At 40.4% G+C, this 25,149-nt stretch overlaps 1 protein-coding gene across 1 annotated transcript in view; it reads right to left on the bottom strand.

The window, feature by feature from the left end:
* The window catches only part of LOC145396411 (glutamate-gated chloride channel-like), a 73,271-nt gene extending 48,626 nt beyond the window's left edge, over positions 1–24,645 (bottom strand). Inside the window, exons 1-3 of the mRNA XM_080269806.1 lie at positions 24,548–24,645; positions 15,675–15,784; positions 2,727–2,791 (exon numbers count right to left, since the gene is read on the bottom strand). Of these exons, the coding sequence (XP_080125932.1) occupies positions 2,727–2,791; positions 15,675–15,784; positions 24,548–24,645 (273 nt within the window). The remainder of the gene's footprint in view (positions 1–2,726; positions 2,792–15,674; positions 15,785–24,547) is intronic.
* Positions 24,646–25,149: the final 504 nt, after the last annotated feature.

Here is a 25,149-nt window from a genome sequence, read left to right on the forward strand (position 1 = left end):
TATTATTTGAAGGAGATGAATATTAGATAGACATAACGATGGGGCGTTAAGAATTGTGGATGGGAAATGTACATAAGATCCTCTCATAACAGAACAGTATTTAAAGAAAGGAAGAAGTTGTATTCTGTCCTTCTTGAACTAGAGATATCACATGACAGAGTAAAAAGAAACGAAATGCGGAAGACTCTGAGAATGTATAGAAAGGGGAAATGATTGACTCCTATTTAAAATATGCATAGCGGTGTAAGAGCAACAATATTTATGATAGATCGTGTGTCATATCTCTGTGGTTAGGAATATAAGGAAGGGCAGTGGATATTGGAGTGTCCCTAGTGAGAAAGGGTAAGGTGTGGAAATTCTCTATTTTGCTTGTAGTTGATGATACTGTAATGCTGAATGAGGATGAGTACGAGCTGCATAGACTGGTGAAGTGACTTTAAATATCCAAGTGTGTGTGTGTGTGTGTGTGTGTGTGTGTGTGTGTGTGTGTGTGTGTGTGTGTGAAATAAAATATGACAGTGAATGTAGCAAAGAATAAAGTTAGTGTTTTCCAGCAGTAATGAAATAAAATGTGTAGTAAGGCTTAATAGATTAAAAAAAAGAAAAAAGAAAAACATGAGTGCAATCTCTCTCTTTTTTTTTTAGGCAGTGTGATGAGCAAGGATGGGAGTTTAGAAGATAAAGTGTGAGAAAGGATACAATAGGTAGGAAGGTTACAGATGCTCTGAGGACACTGGCAAAGACTAGACAGTTGTGCATGAGCGTAAAGGGATTGTTTCATGAGAATGTAATATGTGATCCCCACCCTAGGAAGTGAGGCTTAGACTTTGCTGGAAGGTCACAAGTCATGAGTGAGAGGAGAGTGAATCAGTGATCTGAGAGGTGCGTGTGGAGTTATGTGCAGAGACAGACAAATGAGAAAGCTTGGGAGCATTGTGGTGCTGATGAGGAAGTGCTGGTAAGTGCTAAGATGGTATGGACTTGTGGAGCGAGTAGAGAGTTGGAGACTGACTAAAACAGTGTAGCCTATGTGAGTGAGATGGAAGAGACAAGAAAATCAAGGATGAGGTGGAAGGACGGAATGGAGAGGTATTGGAGTGAGACTGGTGTGAGTTGAAGGTAAAGAAGACTTATGTGGGAGGACAGAACGACGCAACCCCATTTGCTCGTGACCGCCTCATCTGGGATTAAAGCGTCTGGCAATGGGGAGATAGATAGATAGGCAGACGGGCAGGTAAATAGGGAACAGTGACCGAAAAAAGTAGTGGTCAAGAAAGAAGTGAGAATTACGAGTGTCTAGAAAGAGACGTCCACAATATAGGCGTGGAACGTGATCGAGAGAGCAAGATTGTATTCTTTTATTTTTTCGGCTACATTTGACTATTTATTTGGCTAATAACTGACACTGGTCCACTGGAAAGCAATATTTCATGACAGCTTGAAAAAGGTAGGGAATGCCATGACTAGCCAAATAGCTATGGGGGAAAATTTTTCTTTCTTTTGTTCTTACCTTGCGAAAATGTTTTTGGCCTTCTTCAGCTGTAATTGGTTCATTTGGAAAAAAAATTCTGGTGCTGCTGCAAGGCAATTTATATGAAAATTTCAAAATGGTGTGACATACTATGACTGGTCCAATGGCTGAGAAGAAAAGTTTTGTTGCCTCACAAGCAGAGAAAATTTACAGTTCATATAGGGCAAGAATATTACACACTAAATTTGGGCCTAAAATAGCTAAAAGACTAAGAAGAAAAGGGAATGAAGAAAATTAAATCGAGAAAAATATGGAACGTTGGTGGTGAAATATAAGCGAATATTGAAAATTGATTATCCCATATCATGATCCTGACATCTGGTCTGGTCGTTGGTGAGAGAGAGAGAGAGAGAGAGAGAGAGAGAGAGAGAGAGAGAGAGAGAGAGAGAGAGAGAGAGATTATGCAATGAAAAATAATAGAGTCAGGTTCTAAGAAAAAATAATTATTGAAAAAGATAAATACAGTAAAAAAAGACAGTAGAAATAAAAACATAAAAGAAAATACCTTGAAGCCATAAAAAAAAAAAAAAAAAAAAAAACTAAGCAAAGAAAGAAAAGAAAACGGAAAATTAGTAATGAGGGACAGGAATCACTGAAATAAAAAAATAACCAATAAAAAATTCAATTACTTTTTAATCATGGCCAACTTCTAATCTCGATATTCGATATTGACCGGAGGTTGCTAATAATGATGGCGGAGAGAGAGAGAGAGAGAGAGAGAGAGAGAGAGAGAGAGAGAGAGAGAGAGAGAGAGATGGACACAAGAACCGATCACTAAAAGTATTACAAACTAAGATAAATGGAGAATAATGAAAAAAGAGAAATCGAAAATAAATGTGAAAATAATGGCAACTAATATACTGAGAAAAAAAAAGAATAAAAGAAAGAATAGAATGTTAGGAGAGAAGAAAGAGACAGGACGAAGAAAGAAGGAAGGAAGGAAAGAAGGAACGAAGGAAGGAAAGAGGGAATGAAGAAAAAAAAGAACGAAAGAAGGAACGAGGGAAGGAAGAAAAAAAGAGATGGAAGGAAGGAAAGAAGGAAGCAAGGAAGGAAGGAAGAAAGGAAAAAGGGAAAGAAAGAAGGAAAATGAAAACCAAACATAAGGTTGGCTAAAGTGTAGAAGGTAGACATAAATAAGTGACCACATAGATTAACTTTAAGACAAACATAAGGAAACATAGATCCTACTCACCATCTTCACGTCGGATATGGTCTGGACATTGCGGATCATGATGTTGATGTGCACGATGGCTGGACCTGACGTGGGTGATATGAACAAAAATTATATGAAAAGTTCTTGTACAGTGAGTTATTACCATAGATATTTTGTGGTGACTGAGGATTGTGGTATCAGTGCGTGTTAGTGAAAGATGTGTCTGCGTGTGTGTGTCTCTGTCTGTCTATCTGCTTACCTACCTGTCTTTATCCATCTCTCACGCGCTCCCCCTGTCTGTGACTATCTGTCTATCTATATACGTATCTGTTTATCTATCAATCTACCTCTCTGTTTGTCTGTCTGTCTCTGTCTATCTGTGTCTGTCTTTGCACCGATCTAACATACTAGTTACCAGTCTGTGTATCTGTTTGTCCAGTTATGTATGTTTGTGTCACTCTGTCTGCCTACCTATATGTCAGTCAGTCAGCTGGCATGTCTGTCGGTGTAGGTCCGTGTATCAATAGGTTCGGCTATATTTGCCTGTCTGCATCTTTGTCTCTCTGTGCGTCTTTTCTAGTATCTAACTAGTCAATTGTTTTACTCTCGATCTTATATGTTTGCTAAATATTTATCTATACTGTATATCTATAAATGAGAAGTTCAGTGAGTCGGTGTTCTCGTCCGTCCATCTGTCTACCTGTCTGTCCTTCCATCATTCCGTGTATGTGTGTTGGTGTGTGTGTATATATATATATATATATATATATATATATATATATATATATAAGAATTTATGTAAATTTATATATACAGTGTAAATGTGTATAGGACATTCAGGATGGAAAGAAAACAGAGTCAGTCTTCCTTTACAGGTTCTGTTCTTCCAGTCCATTAGCTGGCAGTAACAAGCTGAAGGAGAGGGGGAGGGAAGTTTCAAAAAGAAAACTGGAGAGGCAGCGTAATACCACACCTCAGTGTACTGTTCCCAGTCTGGAAGGGACAGCTGCTGGAATATTGAAAGAAAATTAGGAAATATATAAGATCACTTCGCAATACACACACACACACACACACACACACACACACACACACACACACACACACACACACATTCATATATATAAATACACATAGATATATTTATAAATTCAACATACTGTATATGTGGAAAGGGTGGAGGACGACAACTGGATGCAGAAAGTGAGAAGTGCGAATGTCGGGGGTAGGGTAAACCATCCCGCAATGTATTTAGCTTATGGGGATTTTCCGTTCTGGACATGTTAGATATTTCCTTCCATTGCTTACATTTGAGACCTTTCGTTAGCTGAACATAATCGTGTGAAAGTATCATGAATAAACTAGAAGCTGATTTGACTGCAATCAAAGGGTTAATATGTGTCTTGCATGAACACATATAACTCGATATGACTCACGTGTGCTTATACTTTCTGTAAAATAAATAAGGAAAACACACGTGCAGCATGAATTCAATACTCACCTATTTTCTTGCACCTGCTTTGGAAATACGAAAGACCAACAACAAAATATAGAAACACACAAGACAACAATTCGATAAAACCCAGCATCAACATACTGTACAGAAGCATGTAAGATAACTCATACGACAAACAAATACCAACATCCATAACTAGAAAAGCATGAGGTATCACATACGACAAACAAAGACCAACATCCACAATCAGAAACACATAAGATATTACGTACGATAAACGAAGACTGACATCCACAATTAGAATCATTTAAGATATCACATACGAGAAAACAAGGGCCAACATCCACAGTAAGAAACACGTAATCGCAAACGACAGGCGAAGAGCAACATCAATAGTTAGAAACACGTAAGGCATCACATACGGCAGGCAAAGGCCAACGTCCACCTGTGCTTCTAGTAGCAACATAGAACCGAGCACAGGAAAAACCTGCACGTTATACACCTGTCCCTATCGTTTATGATAACACGTAAAACAATGTTTACGAAACACAGAAACACATTGTTCATAATGTGCTTTTTTACCGAACGAAGGATCAGAGAAACAAGACACTCACTGCCCACTTACTGTGCTTCCTTTATAAACACATACAGCAAAACGGGTGAACGCTAGAGAACGGAAGCACATTACTATACAGCATGGACTTCAAACCAGACACCCGCTGTTCTTGTGCTTTCCATAAAAATGCACAAGTGAACACATGATAGACAACACATGAAAAGCAGAGACATACAACCCACCTGTGCTCTTAACCTACCTGCATAAAGGCATAAGCTAACACATAGGAAACAGTCACTTGAATGAGAAACACCCACCTATATAACTATGTTTCTTTGGAAAAACACGTAAGGGAACACACGAAACAGAAAGGCAACACTCATCTGTTTTCCTGTGCTTTCCGAATAACAGCATCAGTGAACACGTAAGTAACAGAGACTTACTGCCCACCTGTGTTTTTATGCTCACTTCAGAAACGCATGAGTGAACACAGGATGAAATGATACCCAGATTGAATACAACAGGGACAGGAAACACTACCCACCTGTGTTATTGACTTGTCTATAGTAACACGCAGGGCAGCAGATATAAAAGGCAAAGACAACATATATGCTTGGACATTCTGTACAAACACATCGGTAAATGCGAACTCAGAAGGAGTCACAAATGAGATCGAGGAAGAATGAAGGGGAGGAATGCCGAAAAGTCAAAATGAGGAAGATATAACTGAGACGGTTGTGTACATAGAGTAAGGGTATAAGTGAAAATGAAGAGTACATTAATCGAGAGTGATGTGTACATACGAAAGTGAAAAATAGCGCATATAACAGTAACAGCGGGACAGTTAAAACTAAGACCAAGAATGCTAATCAGCGACAAGAACGAGAGTAAGCCACCCAAAGATTCGAAGACAAGAGCATATGAAAGAGTGAGTAACAAGAGTGGGAAAGATGAACATATAAGAGTGAGAACGAGCAGCACGTATACAGTGAAAGTGGCAAGAGTGAAAGCAAGAGGTAAACAAATCTAAAACCAGGATCTAAAAACAATGGGGAGAGTGAGGGCATGTAAAAGTGAAAGCTTGAGCTAATTAGGAGTGGAAAAGACGTTCACTGTGAAAGAGAGTGGGGGCACATAAGAGCGAGATCGTGGGAACAAAACAGTAAGAGCGAAGAACATAACAGTGATAGACAGGAGCACATAAAGGTGACAGCATGGAACATATAGATAGACACACATATGGGTGAAAGCATGAAATAAAATAGCTAAGGGCAGACATTTACGAGTCAGAGGGAAGAAAACGGGAATGAGAGACAGGCACATAAAGCAAGAATATAAGAGACAGGAATACAGGATTGAGGCGGGAGCATATGAGAATGAGAGGGGCAAGTGAGAGAGAGAGAGAGAGAGGAGAGGGTACGAGAATTTTTTATTAAGTCCGAGTATGGACATAGGCTTTACAGTCCGTTTCTGGAGAGTTTTAATGACATGTCGTTGGGTCCTTTGCAAAATCAATTTAGTTTGTTATTTACGAAATTCAATTTACCAAACATCAAAGAGTGTTATCGCGACGAGTTCATAAAAGAGGAAGAGAGGACGTTTAAGAGCCAGAGAGACACTGAAGAGAGAGTGAGTCATTAAAGAGCGGGGAACATTTTTAAGACTGAAAGTAAAGTGTACCATGTAAAAATGATGATGAAGTAGGGAGAAGTGAAATAATGACAGCAAGGGACAAACAAGCTAGGTACACACACACACACACACACACACACACACACACACACACACACACACAGTTTTTCACACATCCGACTCTAAACATAAAAAAGTCAGTTCGTTCCCAGGCAGAGAGAATCAGAGACCCTCCTGTATCATACCTCCCTGTAGCACCATACATACAGATACATCCAAACAAAAAACAGCAACAAAAGAACCAGAGAGAAAAGACTAAATCCGCAAGACACGTAAGAATGAAGAACAAAAGGTACAGTCACAAAAGAAGCATCGAGACACCTATGATCAACGGTACTGGAGCTGAGTGATTTCTCTCTCTCTCTCTCTCTCTCTCTCTCTCTCTCTCTCTCTCTCTCTCTCTCTCTCTCTCTTCATTTCCGTGTTCCTGAAAAGTCTGAAAAACAGTACTGCAGTGTGATGCCATTTCTTTTTAACCCTGACAAATGACGTGATGGAATAATGATCGACTGAAAGATCGGACCTTCCCCGTTGAGGGAGAGTGGTAACTAGAATTTATCCTTCCCCATACTGGCCACGTACGGATGGTTCTGAGAGTGATGCATGTGTTGCGTTTGCTATGCTTCCATGTTTCAGAGTCTGTATCGTGTCATCGGACTCAGATAATAGGGTACGAACACATATGAAACGACATAATATCAATATCCCCTTATATGTCGGCAATGGCTTGGATTTTGATCCCTAGACTTGGTGCTCACTTAGAATGCGAGACAAACACGTTATCACCGAACCACCGTGGCTCCTCATTATGATATACGGGTAGTGAACGGTGACTCAGAACAGTATTTTAGCTCCTTATACCGCATGATACATTCGTTATATTATTCTTCATATACCAAGGGAACCTTGTCGTGAAGGTTAACATATCCAGTTCGAAAAGTCTCCTAAGCAATAAGAATGAACTATACAACATGATATAGTGATGAATGAGTTAATTTTTTTTTTTCCTATGGCTCAAAATTTAAGCACGGCGGGTGTATCAATACATAATTTTGCTGACTTTACGTAAGAATCAGAGTGAGTGGTACAATAAAGTGAGACTGGGGTAACTGGAACTTAAAAAATGATAAAAGAAAAAAAGTGAGAGCGGGGAGACACATGGTATTTCAGTGGTAGTATCAGCAGCAAAAGGGCTGTCCTCTCTTCACCAACTTTCAGAATTAGTCTGGTGAATCAGTATAAACGATGTCACATGAGCTGGTAAGAACGAATTTACTAGGCTAATTTCAAAAGTCCATAGGGAAAGAAACATGAGAGGTGACGGAGCTTTTGCTGTCGATTTTACAGTCAAAATGTATCGTCAAAGGGGTGGTCCGACAAATTTCATACTGAACAGTCCATCGGCATGAATAGCGCTGGTGAACGTGATTGTGTGCGATGCCAAACAGAACTACAGAGGACAACTAATGGGCAAAGCAGAGGTATATTTGTTTTTGCTGATGTATAGAATATTAACCGTTTTTGAAAAAATTCACTGGGTGTGTCTGTTTGTTTTGCGCAAGAGTTGTAACAATGCTTATTTTTTACTGTACGTACGTGTGAGAGGGAGAACAAGAATTTCTAACGGCGAAGAACGCATAAGAATCAACAGACAGGGGTAGTATAAAACAGGGAAAGAGAGGGTCACATATTAGTACGATCTAAAAACAGATGAAAGGATGGGGAACTCTCATACGAGAGAAATGAGGGGCACAATATTAAGAGGAACATACATCAGCAAGGATGTGGCACACGAAGGAGTCATAAGCATAATATTGAGAATGAGGGAGCACATAAGAGTGAGAATGTTATGTAAGCGTGGTGTCGGTGCGCTGTAAGTGTGGTACTGCTGAGGTACGGTATAAATGTGACGTTAGTAAGGGTCAAGCCTGTTATTAGGCAGGGTATTAGTGTAGTGTAAGTGATGTAAATTTGGGATTGATATGGTGCTGGTGTGGTATAAGCGTGGTACGACCCAGCTGTTAGTGTTGTAATGGAGTGTAAGTGGGGTACAAGGAGTATAAATTCAACACGTATAAGGGTGGGAGGCAAAAGCACATAAAACGATTAGGATAAAAAAGACATAAGACTGAAGAGACACATAAACTGAAAGCCAGATATATATCATGGTGAAAACAGATACTGGACTGTACAAAAAAAAAAAAAAAAAAAAAGACTGAGAGATAATATCTGAGTGAGATGCAGACAGAAAGAACGAGTCAGAACAAGGGGTGCATAGATTTCAAAGCGACACACAAAACTGAGATAAGTTACATCGAAGACTATCAGTATTTAAACGTTTAAGTCTGAAAGCGAGATATTAGTCTAGTCCGTTTTCAGGTATTTGGACGACTCCAGGCATTTTGGAGTCAAAGTTGGAAAATAAGCTTTTCTAGGGTGTTTTTTTGTGCAGAATCCATTTTTGCTGTTTGCCAAGCTGTATGTCTCAAGCTGACACTGTCAGACGGGTAAATCCAAGATGGCCGCCTTAAACTCAAAAGCATTATTTTTACAAGTGGTGCCTCGTCCGTATATCATTATGACGACCGTAAAACCTTATTAAAACCCACTAGAAAGTCATTGTACATTAATCATTTTATTAATATTACTTTTCTCTTAATTAAGTAATAAACATAAACATAAATCCAGGATGGCTGACAACACATTTATATTACAACAAGTTGCAGATTGCAAACTGATGAACAGGCATAGTGGCAGTGTGTTTTACACAATGTCATTGTTGGGCTTCAACATTGCTACAATCGTCATCGGATGTTCTACATTTGCATGCTGCTGTACAAAGCAAGTGGGACTTTTTACATTTGCAACGTGCACTCATACATCGGTTGGCGCAGTTGCAGGTGATCAGTTCCACACATGAGTCTGGGACTGGGGGTAGGGACATCAGCGTTGGCACCAGTGATGCAATAACAGTTCTTCAATGTCTTCGCTGTTTGCTTTTGCCTCTATTTCAGCCCTCAGCTCTTGTGCTTCGTTTTGGATGAAGGTCAGGAGTTTTGGCATCAGGATTCTCCACATGGCCTGGATGGTTAGCTTATGTGCTCGCATTGCTTTGGAGTATGACTTGCCTTTGCCCGTGAGGACTTGTTCTGCTGTACCAGGACCAAGGATTTTGCTTTCAACCCAAGCCTCCAGTAGACCAGATGATTGAACATGTTTCCCAATGACCTTCAGAAAGTTTAGCGATATGTGCAACCCGCCCATTCTGACGATCAGGAAGTCCTGGTATTCGTCCTTTGCCCACTTGAGCTCCATCAGCTTACAATAAAGGGCTTCATCAACTGTAAGTACGACATGGTGTTGTCCAAGTTGTGTTGCAATGTGTTTGCATCTCTGAACCACCGTATGGAGAGTGTCAAGTTCATGGGCTGGGGCCTGGACAATTGGCATGTAACCAACACTCGTTATTTCAGGATTGGCGCTACAGTTGCTTTGGTTAAAATGTGTCCAGCCTGTCTTGATGTCCACATCTTGTCGTTTCAGGAAAAAGTCCATGTCTTTGGCAATGGCTTGAGCTGCTGATGGATTGTCATCATTTGATTCATTGTACCATTCTTTGTTCATGCCCTCAGTTGCTCTAGGTTCTAGTCTTCCTGTCACCACTGCAGTAGGTGAAAGTTGATGCATGACTTCAGGAACTTTCAGACTCGTGTTTGAAGAAGGTCGAAGGTCCTTCAGTTCTATGTCTGCTTCGGGACCTCTTTGCCATCCAGCGATCTGTGTGGCATGGAAGCTGTTTTTACCATCAAAACTGTTGTCGTTGATCTCAATGTTGTCACACGTGAAGTGCACGAATCTGTTTGGTACAAAGTTTGGTGGAATCACTGCTCCTGTTTCTGCATCCATTGTTTTCAGTGTACTCTCAGCCACGGATGTGTCAACCTGCAGTAGTTTCGGGTAACTTTTGATGTGTCCAGCTTTGTGAAATAGTTCAACAAGTTCTTTAGACCGTGTAGCCTGGTGCAAAGTGCTGGCAAGCCCAAGATGTTTAGGAGTCCAGTGCTTACCTCCAGTGACGTTGTAAACCAAGTCTTGTGCAATACTAAGAACTTTTGCTTGACTGTCATCCTGTTTTGTATCGTCTGCTACGTCGTCTGGGTCTGCTTCCAAAAGACTCTGTCCACCAAACATCAACCGAAGGAACATAAAAAGGCTATTTGGGACGCAGGATATCATTTCATCTTCATTGACAACAAATCCCTTGTACATGGGATGTGCCAGTATATCACCTCTCAGTCTCAAAGCCACATGAATCATCTCAATAAATCCTTCTTGAGCCTGATATTTTGGTATCAGTGTTGATTCCTCCTTTTCAGAGAGTAATGTTGAGAAAGGGACAAGAATAACAAAAAAATATCATATACATCGTTCCCGGAAGCAAAGATATCAACAATCAAATAAAACTGCGGCCATCTTGGATTTTCACTGTTTATGATGCTTTATTTACACACAAAGACACACATTTTACATATTTTATTATCAATATGTACATTAGGAGCTTGTGCAATGCATTATATCCATTAATATAGTTTATATTTGAAGCAATTCTTCAAAATATGCATTTTCTAGAAAAATGGTGGTCATCTTGGATTTTGTCCGCTAGGAGCAAAACCGCACGAGCTACAGCTTGGCAAACAGCAAAAATAGATTCAGCACAAAAAAACACCCTAGGAAAACCTATTTGCCAACTTTGACTCTAAAATGCCTGAGGATTTTTATACAGTCACATTTTCCAGATATTCCACCAGTCTATATAAGCAAAGGTGAGACTGAGATTCATTTAAAAGTAAAGGAACACTGAAGAATGAAACCAAAATATTACTATGAGTGAAAGCGAGAGATACGTAAATGTCAGAGACAAAACTGAGAACAGGTGCCATAAATACGAGAGAGAGAGAGAGAGAGAGAGAGAGAGAGAGAGAGAGAGAGAGAGAGAGAGAGAGAGAGAGACAGACAGACAGACAGACAGACAGACAGAGAGACAGTGAGAGAGACAGACAGACAGACAGACAGACACAGACAGACACAGACAAACAGAAAGAGAGAGAGAGAGAGAGAGAGAGAGAGAGAGAGAGAGAGAGAAGGAACATTTAAGACTGAGAGGGAGGTATTGCTACAATGTAGATCTGAGTACATAAAGGACTATAAACAAGGGCACAAAAGTCAGAGCAAAATTTATATAGTCAAAGAACGGGGAAATACTAAGAATGAAACTCAGATGGCAGTGAATGATGGGTACAAATAAGGGAAAAGTTAAGAGAAGGTGAGATGTATGGAAGAAAGAGGATGAAGTGCACTTACACTTGAGGAAGTCACAAAATACTGAGAGTAAGTTAAATACCAGAATAAGAATAAGGTAACAATTTTAAAGCTGAAAGCAAGGGGTTAGTAAGGGCGTGTACTAAGCATACGTAAGAACTATAGCCAGAGATTAAAAGAGCCAAAGCAAAGCATATATAAGTTTGCAAGAAAAGACATTAAGTTTAAAGTTACAGTAATAATGAATGAGAGAACATTTAAGACTGAAAACGAGATATTAATATTGAGTCAGAGCGAGACTGAAAGTAAAAATATTAGTCCAGCCAGAAAGAGGTGCACTTGAAAGCCTTCGTGTCTGCTCACCCTTTACCATTACCATTGGCTAGAGAAGTTGTAGCCAGGGTTTCTCACCGAACGAAGGCCTGCCGTCAGTGTTTAGGTGGTAGAGCGAAGCATTCTTTGACTAAATAAGTTTACTTGTATGGTCACGCAAAGCTTCAAACTGCTGCCTAAACACTGGCTGGTAGGAACTTCGCTCATTGTGATATTTTGGCTCAGACTTTCCTCCAGTCAGGGACAGAGGTAAAGGTTGAGTAGAACCTGTTGCTCGTTAAATACGTGAAAGCAAAAGAACAATACCAAGAGAGTAGTATTAATAAGACTGTGCGCGAGATACGTATAATGATGGAAGCCAGGGATTAATAAAAGTGTAAGCGAGATACATATAAGTCTGAGAAAACACAAAAATAAGAGCAAGTTATTTATACGACAGAGTGAAGGACCATTTCAAATCTGAAGGTGACATGCTAGTAAAGTAAGGAATATATATATATATATATATATATATATATATATATATATATATATATATATATATATATATATATATATATACTGAATATGTGTGTGTGTGTGTGTGTGTGTGTGTGTTTGCGCGCTTTTCAGAGGACGTCATTTACATTATAATTATTCTTGCTACATGAAAATGATGCTATTTAGTAGACGAGACCGCTGGAATAGGAGGGGTTAAACTCCTCATTAACATTTTCGCTGCCAAGGTACTCTTTTTAACTGAGCATTATCGTCTGGTCGCATTAAGAATCAAAACTGTGACCTCGAGTTGAAACGGATAAAGTGAGATTATGGCAGGAGTGACAACAAGGGGAATATAATGTTTAAATGGGTGTATAATTTAAAGCAACTTTAAGAATGACTGCGATGTAATACTGAAGATTATAAACGAAATATATTTAAGAACGAAAACAACATACGCATTCGTAGGACATGAAATTCAAAGTAAATTTTTCGAAACAATGAGGATCAATAAAAGAACGAACGGTGCAGTACAAGTAAGAATTAGAGGGAGGTACAGTTGTAGGTAATGTTGCTCCGCATCTGACTTGGAAAATTGTCTGCTATACTCGGTTTCACGGAGTCTGACGCACTGGTTTTGCCAGCCGAGGACAGGTGGATTTGGTAACACTGCGCGATGCACTCGGGCGGTGATTGGTGGATTTCCGTTGTGTTTGAACGTGCTCCAAATTGACTTTGTGTTCCAACCAAGGCCCTCATTGATTTGTAAAATACCGGAATATAAGGATGCAAATTAAAGCAATGATATCTTTAATGATATATATGTCCCTTCTAAATTACTAGAGATAAACTTGAACGACACTGATAACAAAACTAAGTAAAGTCGCGACTGGATGCATACGAACACAGTTAGGACGGGAATTCAGACTTTCATAGCGAAGTGGTTCCGATGCCCTGAGAAGGCACGAATGTTTTTTTCCACCACTACTCCACAGTGTCCCAGTCTACAGTCTACACCATGCCCTTCATTACCTCATCTGCTAATATACAACCTTAATCTAGATACGCTTAGCTTCTAATAATTATGATTTGTGTGAGCGCGCGCGCGCGCGCACACACACACACACACACACACACACACACACACACACACACACACTGGGGGCAATACATGCTCTTTTCAATATATATAATGTACATACACATTTTCAATACCTTCATAGGTAACAGTAGCTTTAAAAATCTGCATTTGTTTGTATTCCCAGTCAGATCAGTAAAGTTATTTCTTACATGAATAAGTTTGGTGTTTGATTTTCCCTAACATTTTCGTATCATAAGACTGACATACATAAAGACAGACACCTTATTCCTGGTCACCATGCACCCTCTCCCCAAGCATGTATCTCTGTCCCCTCGACAGAGAGCCGGGAAAGTAATGGATTACATCACTGCAGAATGAACCGAATTTTTGTTAATGATGGAAGAAAGGAAAGAATATAAAAGCAAACCCCATGAGAATATAATAGTTGAACTCTGCTGCTGTAATAAAACCGCGTGCAGTGTGAACGAAATCAAACATAATGAAAAGAATGTAATCAAATAAATCAGTTGCTGACTCTTGTCCGTATGTATCTAGTCGCGACTTTACTTAGTTTTGTTATCAGTGTCGTTCAAGTTTATCTCTTGAAATTAGGCACATATATATCATTAAAGATATCATTGCTTTAATTTGCATCAGTATATTCCGGTATCTTACAAATCAATGAGGTGCCTTGGTTGGAATACAAAGTCAATTTGGTGCACGTTCAAACACAACGGAAATCCACCAATCACCGCCTGAGTGCATCGCGCAGTGTTACCAAATCCACCTGTCCTCGGCTGGCAAAATCAGTGCCTCAGACTCCGTGGAACCGAGTATGGTAGCATAATTCTCTGAAATGTTAGTTTGGCTCTGAAGATCGCATTACTAGTTTTCGAAAATCGTTGCTCCCAGTCAAGTCGTTTATTGTAATGAACTGGACATTATTATCTCCGCAACTGTACCTCCGACGTCCAGAGGGACATTTTGAGTAAATCTGAGAGCAAGTTACTAGAATGAGTGTGATGGAATATTTAATAATGAAAGCTGCTGTAGGCACCACTCAACCTGAAAAGAATTATAGCTAGGAGAGTAAGCTGAGATAAGCTTTATATCAGAATTAGTGCAAGTGAACTTTTAAGACTGCAAGAGAGGCATCAGCAAGTTAGGACAAGAATATAACCTTTAGGGAGACACAGAATTAAGAGAGCAAGTTACGTAACGGGAATTTTTAACCATAAGTCTCAGGACATGACTTTGATTGTGCTCCTGCTGCCAGACCCTAAACTTTTCATCAAAAAGGAAGAATACTAGTAGGGATACGGCACAATGCAGGCTGTATCTAACCCTTCAGTATGCAAAACGCTCTCCTGAGACAAGTATTTCAGTCATGTGAAGGTAGCAAGAATAACCCCAAAATGACGACAGCGGCATGTAAATACGTGTAAAAAATTGGGGGAACATAAAGTGTGCTGAGATATAAAGAAGAAATTGCACTTGAACCTGAACGCTTGGCATTAACATGAATAAGAGAAAGAACCATGTAGCTTTTATGGGATAAAACTGAAAGAGCGAATTAGGCACAAAGGCTGAAAGCGAGGTACACATCAGAATGAGACAAACAAGTAAAGTTGGGAGCACGTTACGTTACCAATGAACCTGGGAGCGAGGGACTAAAGACTGGAAGCGAGGTATTAATAATAATGAAAAGAAAATAAGCTTTTGAGGGCACAGAATAGAGGTTACGTACTAAGAAATATTGATTAAGATTAAAAGAGAGGTACACACATACAGCAAGACATGGGGAGAAACACACGCATAAACATGATCAAAGACTTTAACACACATATACAGGATCAAAGACTTTAACACACATATACAGGATCAAAGACTTTATCACACACACACAAACAGGATCAAAGACAAACACATACACAGGATAGGAGACGTTAACATACACACTTATAGAGGACTGAAAATTTTAATACGCACATACGATCACTTAATGCATATATACAGGAGCGAAGACTTCAACACTCACATACAGTATACAGGCCGGAACTCTGGACCCACCTGTGTCATTAGCACCTGCCGGCCTGATCCGCTTATCGTAGTTCTGAGGCCCAATGATCTCGTCAATGATCTGCTTCTCACGTGCTCGGAAATTCGCTGAGGAAATCTCGCTGTTGGGAAGGGAGGCAGAGAAGGCTGTTACCATCCTGGCATTCAGTAGCCTGGTTAGGAAAGGGAGAAATAATCCTAATTGGCTCTTGGTAGAAGGAGTGGCTATCTACTCAATAGATGTAAATGGATGGATGTATTATTGATCTAAGATTGCGAACGAGAAAGTGAGCCCTCTTTTTTCATATCATTATCACCTACAGTAGATGTTATTTGACATCATCATCATCATCATCATCATTGTCGTCAGTTATTATTAAAACTGTTTTTTTCCAACTATGAATGGGGCTGAGGTAAACCAGTTATTATCTAACCACCACCACCACCACTGCAATCATCATCAACATGGCCTGTTTAACAACGAAGGATAAGGATCAATTAACTCATATTTGACATCATTAGTAACAATATCTGGTTAGGCCGTTCACTAATCTGCGATTGACACCATGCAATCCAGTACTACCTGTTCAATCGTAGGATCAGCGGCTAGTAAACCGACAACTTCACTGGTCTTACTTAGTAAGGAGGGTGAACAGAAATTCAGCAGGACCAAAAATGAGGCCTTGCAATGGACAGAGTATCTTCTTTAGCCAACGGCCACCAGTTAGGGTAGATGAAGCTTGTTTGCTATGTTTGGCAGTCCACCTAAGTAGCCAGGCCTGGTGCCAGGGAATCCATGACCCTGTCCATAGACTAATAATGAATTTTCCCCTGACTTGAGAGGTTGGGGAAAGGTTTGTATCCCGTCCCTGTATAAACTACTGGAACAGGATTTGCTGTATATGCTGGACATTGTTTATATATATATATATATATATATATATATATATAACAGAAGAGAGGAAGGAAAAAAAATCAATTAACCCGCTGCGTCCCGGAGACATGAATTCACATCCTCACATGATGTGCACTCATGTCCCGGCGACGTGAATTAACGCAGCAACATTGGAAGGTCCCTAATTTGCACAATTTTCAATTTTTGGGAGTGATTTCGCGAGTGATTTTTGGCACGTATACACGGGACACCTTCCTCTATTCCTCTACAAGATGCCAAGCAGGGACAATGCCTTACACCGCATAACCTCTCCCCCCCCCTGCACACCATTGTCTCGGCAATTCACCTGTTACCAGTGACCTGGCCAATAAAGACATTCAGGGCCAGAGTGAGTCCCCAATCGATGACAATGTGGAGGACAAAGTTTACATAGCATTAGAGGAAGAAACAGTCAGAAACGATGATCAGGTAATGTGGAAAAAGAAGGTCATGAATGGTGATGAGTTAGTGAGTGAAACAATGCTTATAATGCCTATATTACTGTTTGAAAACCAATATACTCTTGTACTACATATAAATTCGTACCAAGTAAATAAATAAATACTGTTTATGAGTGGATAAAATAGTTACCCTCCCATAGAACTCGTTTTCTTTGGTGCCAGCCTGTTAGAAAACCCAGTCAGGTAAGGAGGTACTCGTACCTAGATCGAGTATTTTAAACCTCAGGTGAGCGATTTCTCTATGAATTTTCGATGTTTCTCACCAAAAGCGGATGTTTGAGCCAAAAAAAAAAAAAGTCCAAAAATGTTGGGACTGGGGCGTACCACTGCCCAGAAAATGTCGGGATGGGGCGGGTTAAACAATTATCCATACACCAGACTACTGGTCTCCTCCATTCATAAAATATCTGCAACAGTTGAACTTGAACTGCTGTAGGTTGAAGTCTGGGGAGAAGCAACTCTGGGGAAGCAAGTTCCAGAGAGATGCAGGTCGAGGAATAAAAGAATTCTGATAGGTAGATGTTCTGCAATATGGTTGAGTGACATTCCAGTCATGAGCTCTACCAGATGCCCATGTAGCACGAGGGAAGGCATGGAGAGGTGGCACAATGGACGAGCATTTGCCATAAAAATATCTGTAAAATAATGCAAGGGAGGCAACATTCCATCTTGCTTGTAGAGGGGGTAGTTTATTTATAATAGCAATGTTATTAATAATTCCAGCAGCTCTCCACATCCATTCTACAAGGGTGAGCAATATTCAATCTGAGAGCGCACATGACTCTTATAAATTATACCTAACTGCTTGTCAGTCGAAGGGTAGGAGTAAACTGTAATGAAATATTTTTTTTTTTAAACAAGTCATTAAATTGGAGGGACTAGTGGAAGGAGAAAGGCAGACAGCAAACGACGAATGTTCTGCCACTCATGGTTCCGGAGCCAAACTTAAATCAAGACAGGCTGCAGGAAGCCTGCTATCTGGAGCTAGAGGTCACTAAGTGGAAAAATTAGTTGCAACTGTTTGAAGTCATTACTTGACTTTTTAGTCATATTTCTAGTGTCATGTAAATAATAATATTGCATAATTATGTACAGTATATCTGTAGGCTCTAAAGATGGGGTTCACGCGATAGCTGTACATTACAGGTTGCACAGATCCCCAGCTAATGGCACCAGGCTGGTTGGAGTGACTCAGAGACTGTCATATTCCTAAAATAGCCCCTGGGAGGATTCGGCAACTAGCAGCACGAAAATTAAAAGAAGAAGGATCATGGTCAGCTGGTCTCTACTGGCCCTGACAAAGATCTTGCCACGGACCCGTCCTCGCGTGTTAGCGGAAAAGGGCTCTCATCTCAGTTCAGTAGGAGGCCCCGATTATGAAGGCTGATGAATAAAGCCTATGGGACTCCAGCAGCAGGATGTAGAAGAGTGGTGTTCTAGCTTCCATTTTATTTTTAGAGGACAATACGGTGGATACACGAGCCAGAAATTTACCTTTCAGAGGGCATTTTGGGTGGAAGTTTGGAACATTCTTATCCTCTCGGAGGACGATCAGCTGCTTTTGCTGTCACGTCATCACAGGCATGGTGATATGAGTAGTGATGGTTACACATACTACTGGCCTGGGTGTGGCAATGGTGCTCATCTTAGGGGTTTCACTGGATCACTTCATACTTACTTTGCTTCTTTTATTGACGGGGCTATTCTGGCTGAAAAGTATAGACCGGTAATGCTGATGAGGTAGCATAGTTTGGCTTTCATCTGTAGTACAGAAGAACAGTGGTGTAACCGTCTGAGGGGGGACAAACAGGGCCCAAATAACTCCATCAGACATTTGTTCCTCTCGTTTGAAATTTCAGATTATTCAGAGTGTGCAAACTATGCATCACTGCTCCCTCCCAGAGTAGCGGTTGGTGCCACGTTGGCTCCCTCATTTGTGGAAGCCTGGCTACTCTACTCAACAGCTTATGCTCCTACTTAAGCGAATGATTTCAAGGTGAAAGAAATAACCTACACCAAACTCAGTACAGTTCTGCAACAATGCCACTTGCAGAATACATTGTTTATCTTGGGTGACTTCATTGCAGTTCCATGAGTGTGGAACCAGAATTATCAGTCGTTCGTTCCTTATAAATTTCAAGATTCCCTCAAGTTATCTGTCAGAACCTATTTCAGTAAATAGTTCATCACTACTGAACTTGGACCTCGGCTGGATGGTTTGCTTATGAGATTCATCACATCGTTCTAAGTACTACTATGAAGCTCCAAATACGAGGTGAGAACATTCAAATATCCCAACTAAAACTTCTGAATTAGGGAAATCCAGGGATAAGAAGTGTGCTCATGAGTATGCAGTGGCAGTGTTGAATCAGAGTGAGGCGCTTAGTGCTCATGATATCCTGATGAAAGATCAGATACTTTTGACCTTGATACTCTGGCACCAACAAATAATTTTATTGGAAAATGGTTGAGACCAGGGAGAGGGTACATCTAATCAGAGACACTGACTGCTGTTGTTGAGAGTTATGCTACCAGCTCAGCCAGAAACTGAAAAAGTTCACTCTTGCCTAGCCAGACAAGAATTTCGTTGAGCTGGGACAAGGTTAGTTGAGTCAAGGAAACTGCTGAGGATGTAGGGGATTGCTTTCATGCACATGCCGTTCAACCTGAATTTTCACATCTGACGAAACTCCGCTTCAAGCTCTACTCTGGGCTTAACTTTGTTTGAACAGCAGATGGACAGTTGCATGTAAGAGGCGGATGAGTATTGAATATAGAGCTCGGTCGGCTGGCAGAGCCACAGTGGTAAGCTTCGATTGGCTGGTGTGCAATTGCCAGCTGATTTTCCACCTACTGGTGATGCTGGGCCTGCTGTATACGAAATCAGGAAGGTAGCAGGTCAGTTGGGGTTTGTAGCTCTGATTAAAGCTATAGGGCAAAGCCACGATCCGACGATTACATGTGGTCATGGAAACTATTTGGCAGACTGGTATAATTTCTTCTGGCTGGACATGGAATTTGGCCATCTCTGTCAGGAAAGAGAAAGAACAATGTAAGCAGTTGTACTTAAGTGTTGTGTTCAAGGCAATGTTTTATTTACGTGCTCATGAGGCACATCTGTGGCTAGTTGTTGATGTATCGTAATCCAAAGCAATCAGGATTCACACTCACAATGGCCAGAACATAGAATGAGTTCTCATGCAATGATGAAATGTGTTTCAGGAGAGATTATTAGCAGCTCGTGTCAGTCTCAACGTTTGATTCAGGAAATTGGTGAGCACTAATGGAACTCCTCAAACTCTGTTGGATCCCATAGGGATTATCCACTCATAAATGACCATTAATTACACATCAAGAGTACTGTAAAGAGTGGAGGTGGAACATCTGATATCTTTCCACTAAGGTAAGACAGGGATGTGTCCTTGGCCATTGTGGTTCAAACTTACTGCAGTGTATTTATTGACTCTTTTTTTTTTCTTTTTCTTTTTTTTAACTTTATTTTTGTTGAAGACGCACATATCCTACGGAAGGTTGCCGGAGGCACTCCTGAGTACCCCTAAGGAAATTCATGAGACAGCAAAGCCACTGGGACAAATATTCTCGGACGAAAGTAAGGCGCAGTATTTCGTGGCTTGTTGGATGCAGCAGTACAGTATATTCAGACATGGGATGAGGAAAAAGACATCTTTGACTGGTTCACCTATCTTGGCAATGTGATTCATAATAATACTGGGAGAGATGGTGTGGTTTCCTGTCACACAGATCTGGCTTATTGTGCTATAGACCCTGTTCTATTATTTGGAATTGTCGTTATTTGTACTGTGATGAAGAAACACTTCTTGAAGGCACTGGTGCTCCATGACAAGTGTTATGGCTGTGAAACATGGACACTTAATAGTACTTGCGAGCGCCATAGTAATTCCTAATTCCTTTGCCAATGAGCTCTTGAGTATTGCTGGTATGGGAGAGTGCGTTATGAACAATATCTCCATAGGACTAAGTCGAAACCGATTACCTGCATAGTACTTGAACACAAGCTCCAGCTATATAGTATGGGAACGTGGCTTGTCTCCCTAAGGTCGATCCTGTTCGTACAGTAGTCCGAAGACGCAACCCGGAGTGAAGTACACCAAGGGGAATGCCACAAAACTCATGGCTGGAGCAAGTCGAGCATTTTTGCTGTGAGTCACGTAGGATGGGAAGAGTTACTGTCTGGAGGCTTAAACAGACGACCCCCCTCGGGGTGGGTGTCAGAGGGTAGAGTGAGACAATGCATCGCCACAGCGTCCACCTTGATTGAGTGTATCATCATTCATTATCATTAGCATCCTTGTCATCATCATGGTCTTTATTTTCAATTATTATTCCTTAAAAAAAAAAAAAAAAAACGACAAAAAATGAAGGAACTTGGAACTTTCTATCTCGTTGCTGATTCTGTCATGTTCTATGGAATGCAGTTTAACCATTTCCTGTTCTCACAGGTGATTTAAAACTGACGGTAATAAGCTAAGGGTTTGCTTAACCCTTCGAAGACTTAATTTTAATGCAAACGAAAGTGTCTAAGAGTCACATTCTCGTTGGTCAGACTCATTCATTTCAAGACGTCTTTCGCTTTCTTTTTTGTGCCACCAGATAACTATTAATCAGTTTAGCACAGCACGCCCGTGATGAAGGGGTTAATCAAGGTTATGTCGACCTTAACCCCTCCGGTTCGAAAAAGGAGCCTAACAATAAATTCTGGGTAGCAGAAATATAACGAAGATGATGTCACCAGAATACAAAACTAAGAAGGCTCCATAGCATCTCTCCCTTACCGTTTTATATCAACATACCTGACATGCATATTTCTTTTTGTGTTATTTATTACAGCTACGTTGACATCTATCAGCCTCTTCAGTCTATTGATGTATTCTTTATTTCAGTCTTGCAACATCCAGATAATATTATTCAATGTAGGTGAGAGTTTTTCGAGCTGACGGAGGTAGACTTAGCTTTCACTTACCCTTGAACTTCAAGACATCTCCCCATTAGTTTATAACACTCATCTGAAGGTAACACAATTAATCAATTCATCACCTGATTCAAGGGGTGAGAGGCCTACAAGAGAATATTAACCCTTTGCTGCCTCGGAAGAAATGGGGTTTTGTGGTCAGGTTAAATCCGGATACTACATTCTGCAGAGGGGATTTCAAGTAGTACAAGGATTAATCGACATAGTTAACCCTGTGGACTGCAGGCTAAACTGCCCAGCTCTGCAGTTCACCATACTCCTCTCAGAGGTCTGAGAGAGAGCTGAGGGAGGGCATAATCAGACATTAGTGATGCCCGTGTATATCGGTGCTATTCCTCTTTTTATATTTTAACGTGGCCAAATATTGCCATCTTTTCGTCCTCATCACTAAGCTGTGTCAATGAATTAACACTAGAATATGATACTTGTCATGACGAAATAGTATTGAAAGTATGCAGAGCCATAAAATTGTCTTTTTCTCCATCTCATCTACGTGAAAAAGCTGGAAAAGGGACAATAAAAAGGGCTAAGATGCATGAACTACACCACGTGAAGGCGTCCCATTCCGGCATAGGTACAAGTAAATTAATGTCCATCAAAGTACAAAATAATAAATCGGTAAGGAAGAGGCGATAGAGAACCTCCTGAACTTAGACCAATACGACCACATCAGATCCTTGTGCTTTGCCATGATACCACCAGGGGTCGTATTCTTGTCGGTTATGGCAGCTCCCTAGCACCTTTCCCTTACCTCTTTATTACTGGATATAGCTCGTTATTACTCTGTTATGTGTTATTCTTACCTTCCAAGTTAGTGATAAAAAGACAGGCAAAATACACCTACGGAGTAGCAATGCGTAGTATGGAAAATAAATCGCTAAGGAAATTGTGTTAGGGAGCTTCTTTATCCGTTAATAATATCAGCCTAAATGTCAGTATCTCACATCATTTACTGATAGCCAAGTGTATATGCCCTGGTGAATTTCGTAAACACATTAAAATCAGTAATCATAATAATTCACGTGCTTGCAAGGAAGATGTATATATAGAGGCAAGGGTAGAATAGTAAATCTTACAATGCGCTACATGGTTCTCACACATGAGCTGCTGGATTGTCTATACAAAAAGGAAGTAACTGGAAAGGAAATGTAATGCTGTGTAGTATACGTACGTGCTGTGGATGGGAAATGAAAGAAGTTTGTTATGCTAGACTCTCAAAATTATAACCTTCTGAAGCATTACTCTAGGGACCTTACTATTCTGGGTTGAGGATGCTTTGTAACACTTCTTTCTTTTACATATTACTTTACAATACTGCTCTTTTATATTAGGCAGTATTTGCCTCTCTAATATCGATGTGACCGGCAAAAAGTGAAAACTGGCACTGTTTGAAATGCCTAAGCATTTCATGTAATGGCTAATATTTTTTGGTACGGCATGGTATGTGCCTATTTTAGGTTGATCTTTTATGCATTGCAATTGAATTCTATATGATAAACAGAGATTGTAATAAAACTGTAAATAAAATTAGAGAATGTTAAAAGGGTGGGTTAGGCTAGATTACACTAGCTTACGTTAGGCTAGGTTGGGACCAGTAATGAACTAGGAGAGATGCTCGTTGTGACGCGTTCGCATAAACTGGAATGAACCGTGTCCCGTTTCACACACTGTCCAAAGCAAACCTCGCGTTATGTACGATCAGTGGGAAATTATCGATTTCATTCTATACCTTGAAGTTCTAGGCACTGATGTGTATGTTCAGCCACCCACAAATGTCGAGATTTTCAAGTGTAGGTTATCTGTATCTGACAAGTCGAAGACAAATTTTCTTCGACATTTCAGTCACAAATGAATGATAATGTGAAACATTTGACTGTAATACAGATGGAATTCTTCACCTCAGCTAACCTAACCCAACCAAAATCTAGTAAACTAGACCAATACACCATTAATCCACCCAACCATACACGGTTCAGCCTAGCTTGGACTTATCTAAGGTAGCTTTGCCAACCCCGCGATGAAAGGGAATCCATTTAAATTATCAATTCCTAAATGTTTGTTATTTTTCATTCACAACAGAGGTGGTAAAGATGTAATGAGTCTCTGAACTGTCACATAATTACCACACATTAAAACTGCTAAATCCATGGATGGCTGTAACCACGATTTCAACCACGCATTTCATGAATCCCTAAAGTTCTGGACAATGCCGGATTCCACACATTACATACATACGAGAGAATAGTTTTGCCGTATGTTGGAATAGACTGGTAGGCAAGAAAGGGATATTCGTGAGCCTTACAAGTGAATGAGAATTTGGTAACTAATAATTGCATCACTCTAGGCTATACAGTACAGTACCTATATTCACTTCTAGCTTTACAGAGAACCAGGCTCGTTGAACCCCTTAGCTGAAGCATGCTACGTAGAGGAACCAGGGAACTACTGTGTTTATGTGCCGGCTTGCTCAGTTACTCACCAGAGGGCAGAGAGTAAGGTGAACAGGATAACGTATAGCCGCCTCATGCCCACGCCACCACCCCGCACCACACCCCCGTCCATGCTCTCCAAGCCCATTCTGCTGAACAAAATAAATAGTACAAGTTAACAGAACAATCCTTCACAACTGCATTCATAAGGTGTGGGACAGAAACAGGGCGCAAAAGTAGAAACGTTTCAAAGATTTGATGGTATGTATTGGACATTGTGAAATAAAATCAGAGACTATAGGGAAATGTATATATATTGATGGTAAATATCTTCATAATGTGTGGGATGGTAGTGGACAGGATCAGGTAGAAGCGGCTCATGCCCGGGTCGGCACCGAGCGGCACACCCACGCCTGTCCTGGTGAACAAGAAAACATGCCTAATGAACAGTGTCGATAAATGAGTGGGAAAAAAAAAGTAGATAAAAAAAAGGGGAGGGGGCTTTAATGAAAACCCCGTCCTCAAATTACCATAGCCTATTATGTCATACCTAACCATGAAGAAAACGATGAATTTCTTTTATTCATGCTGCTGGTGGCCAGAAGATTTTTTTTCCAGTTAAGAGGGGTCTCCTTTACTGAAGAGGTTAAAA

Source organism: Coenobita brevimanus, chromosome 4 (assembly GCF_032717465.1).
Source record: "Coenobita brevimanus isolate Jiangsu-jjx chromosome 4, ASM3271746v2, whole genome shotgun sequence".
Lineage (NCBI taxonomy): Eukaryota > Metazoa > Arthropoda > Malacostraca > Decapoda > Coenobitidae > Coenobita > Coenobita brevimanus.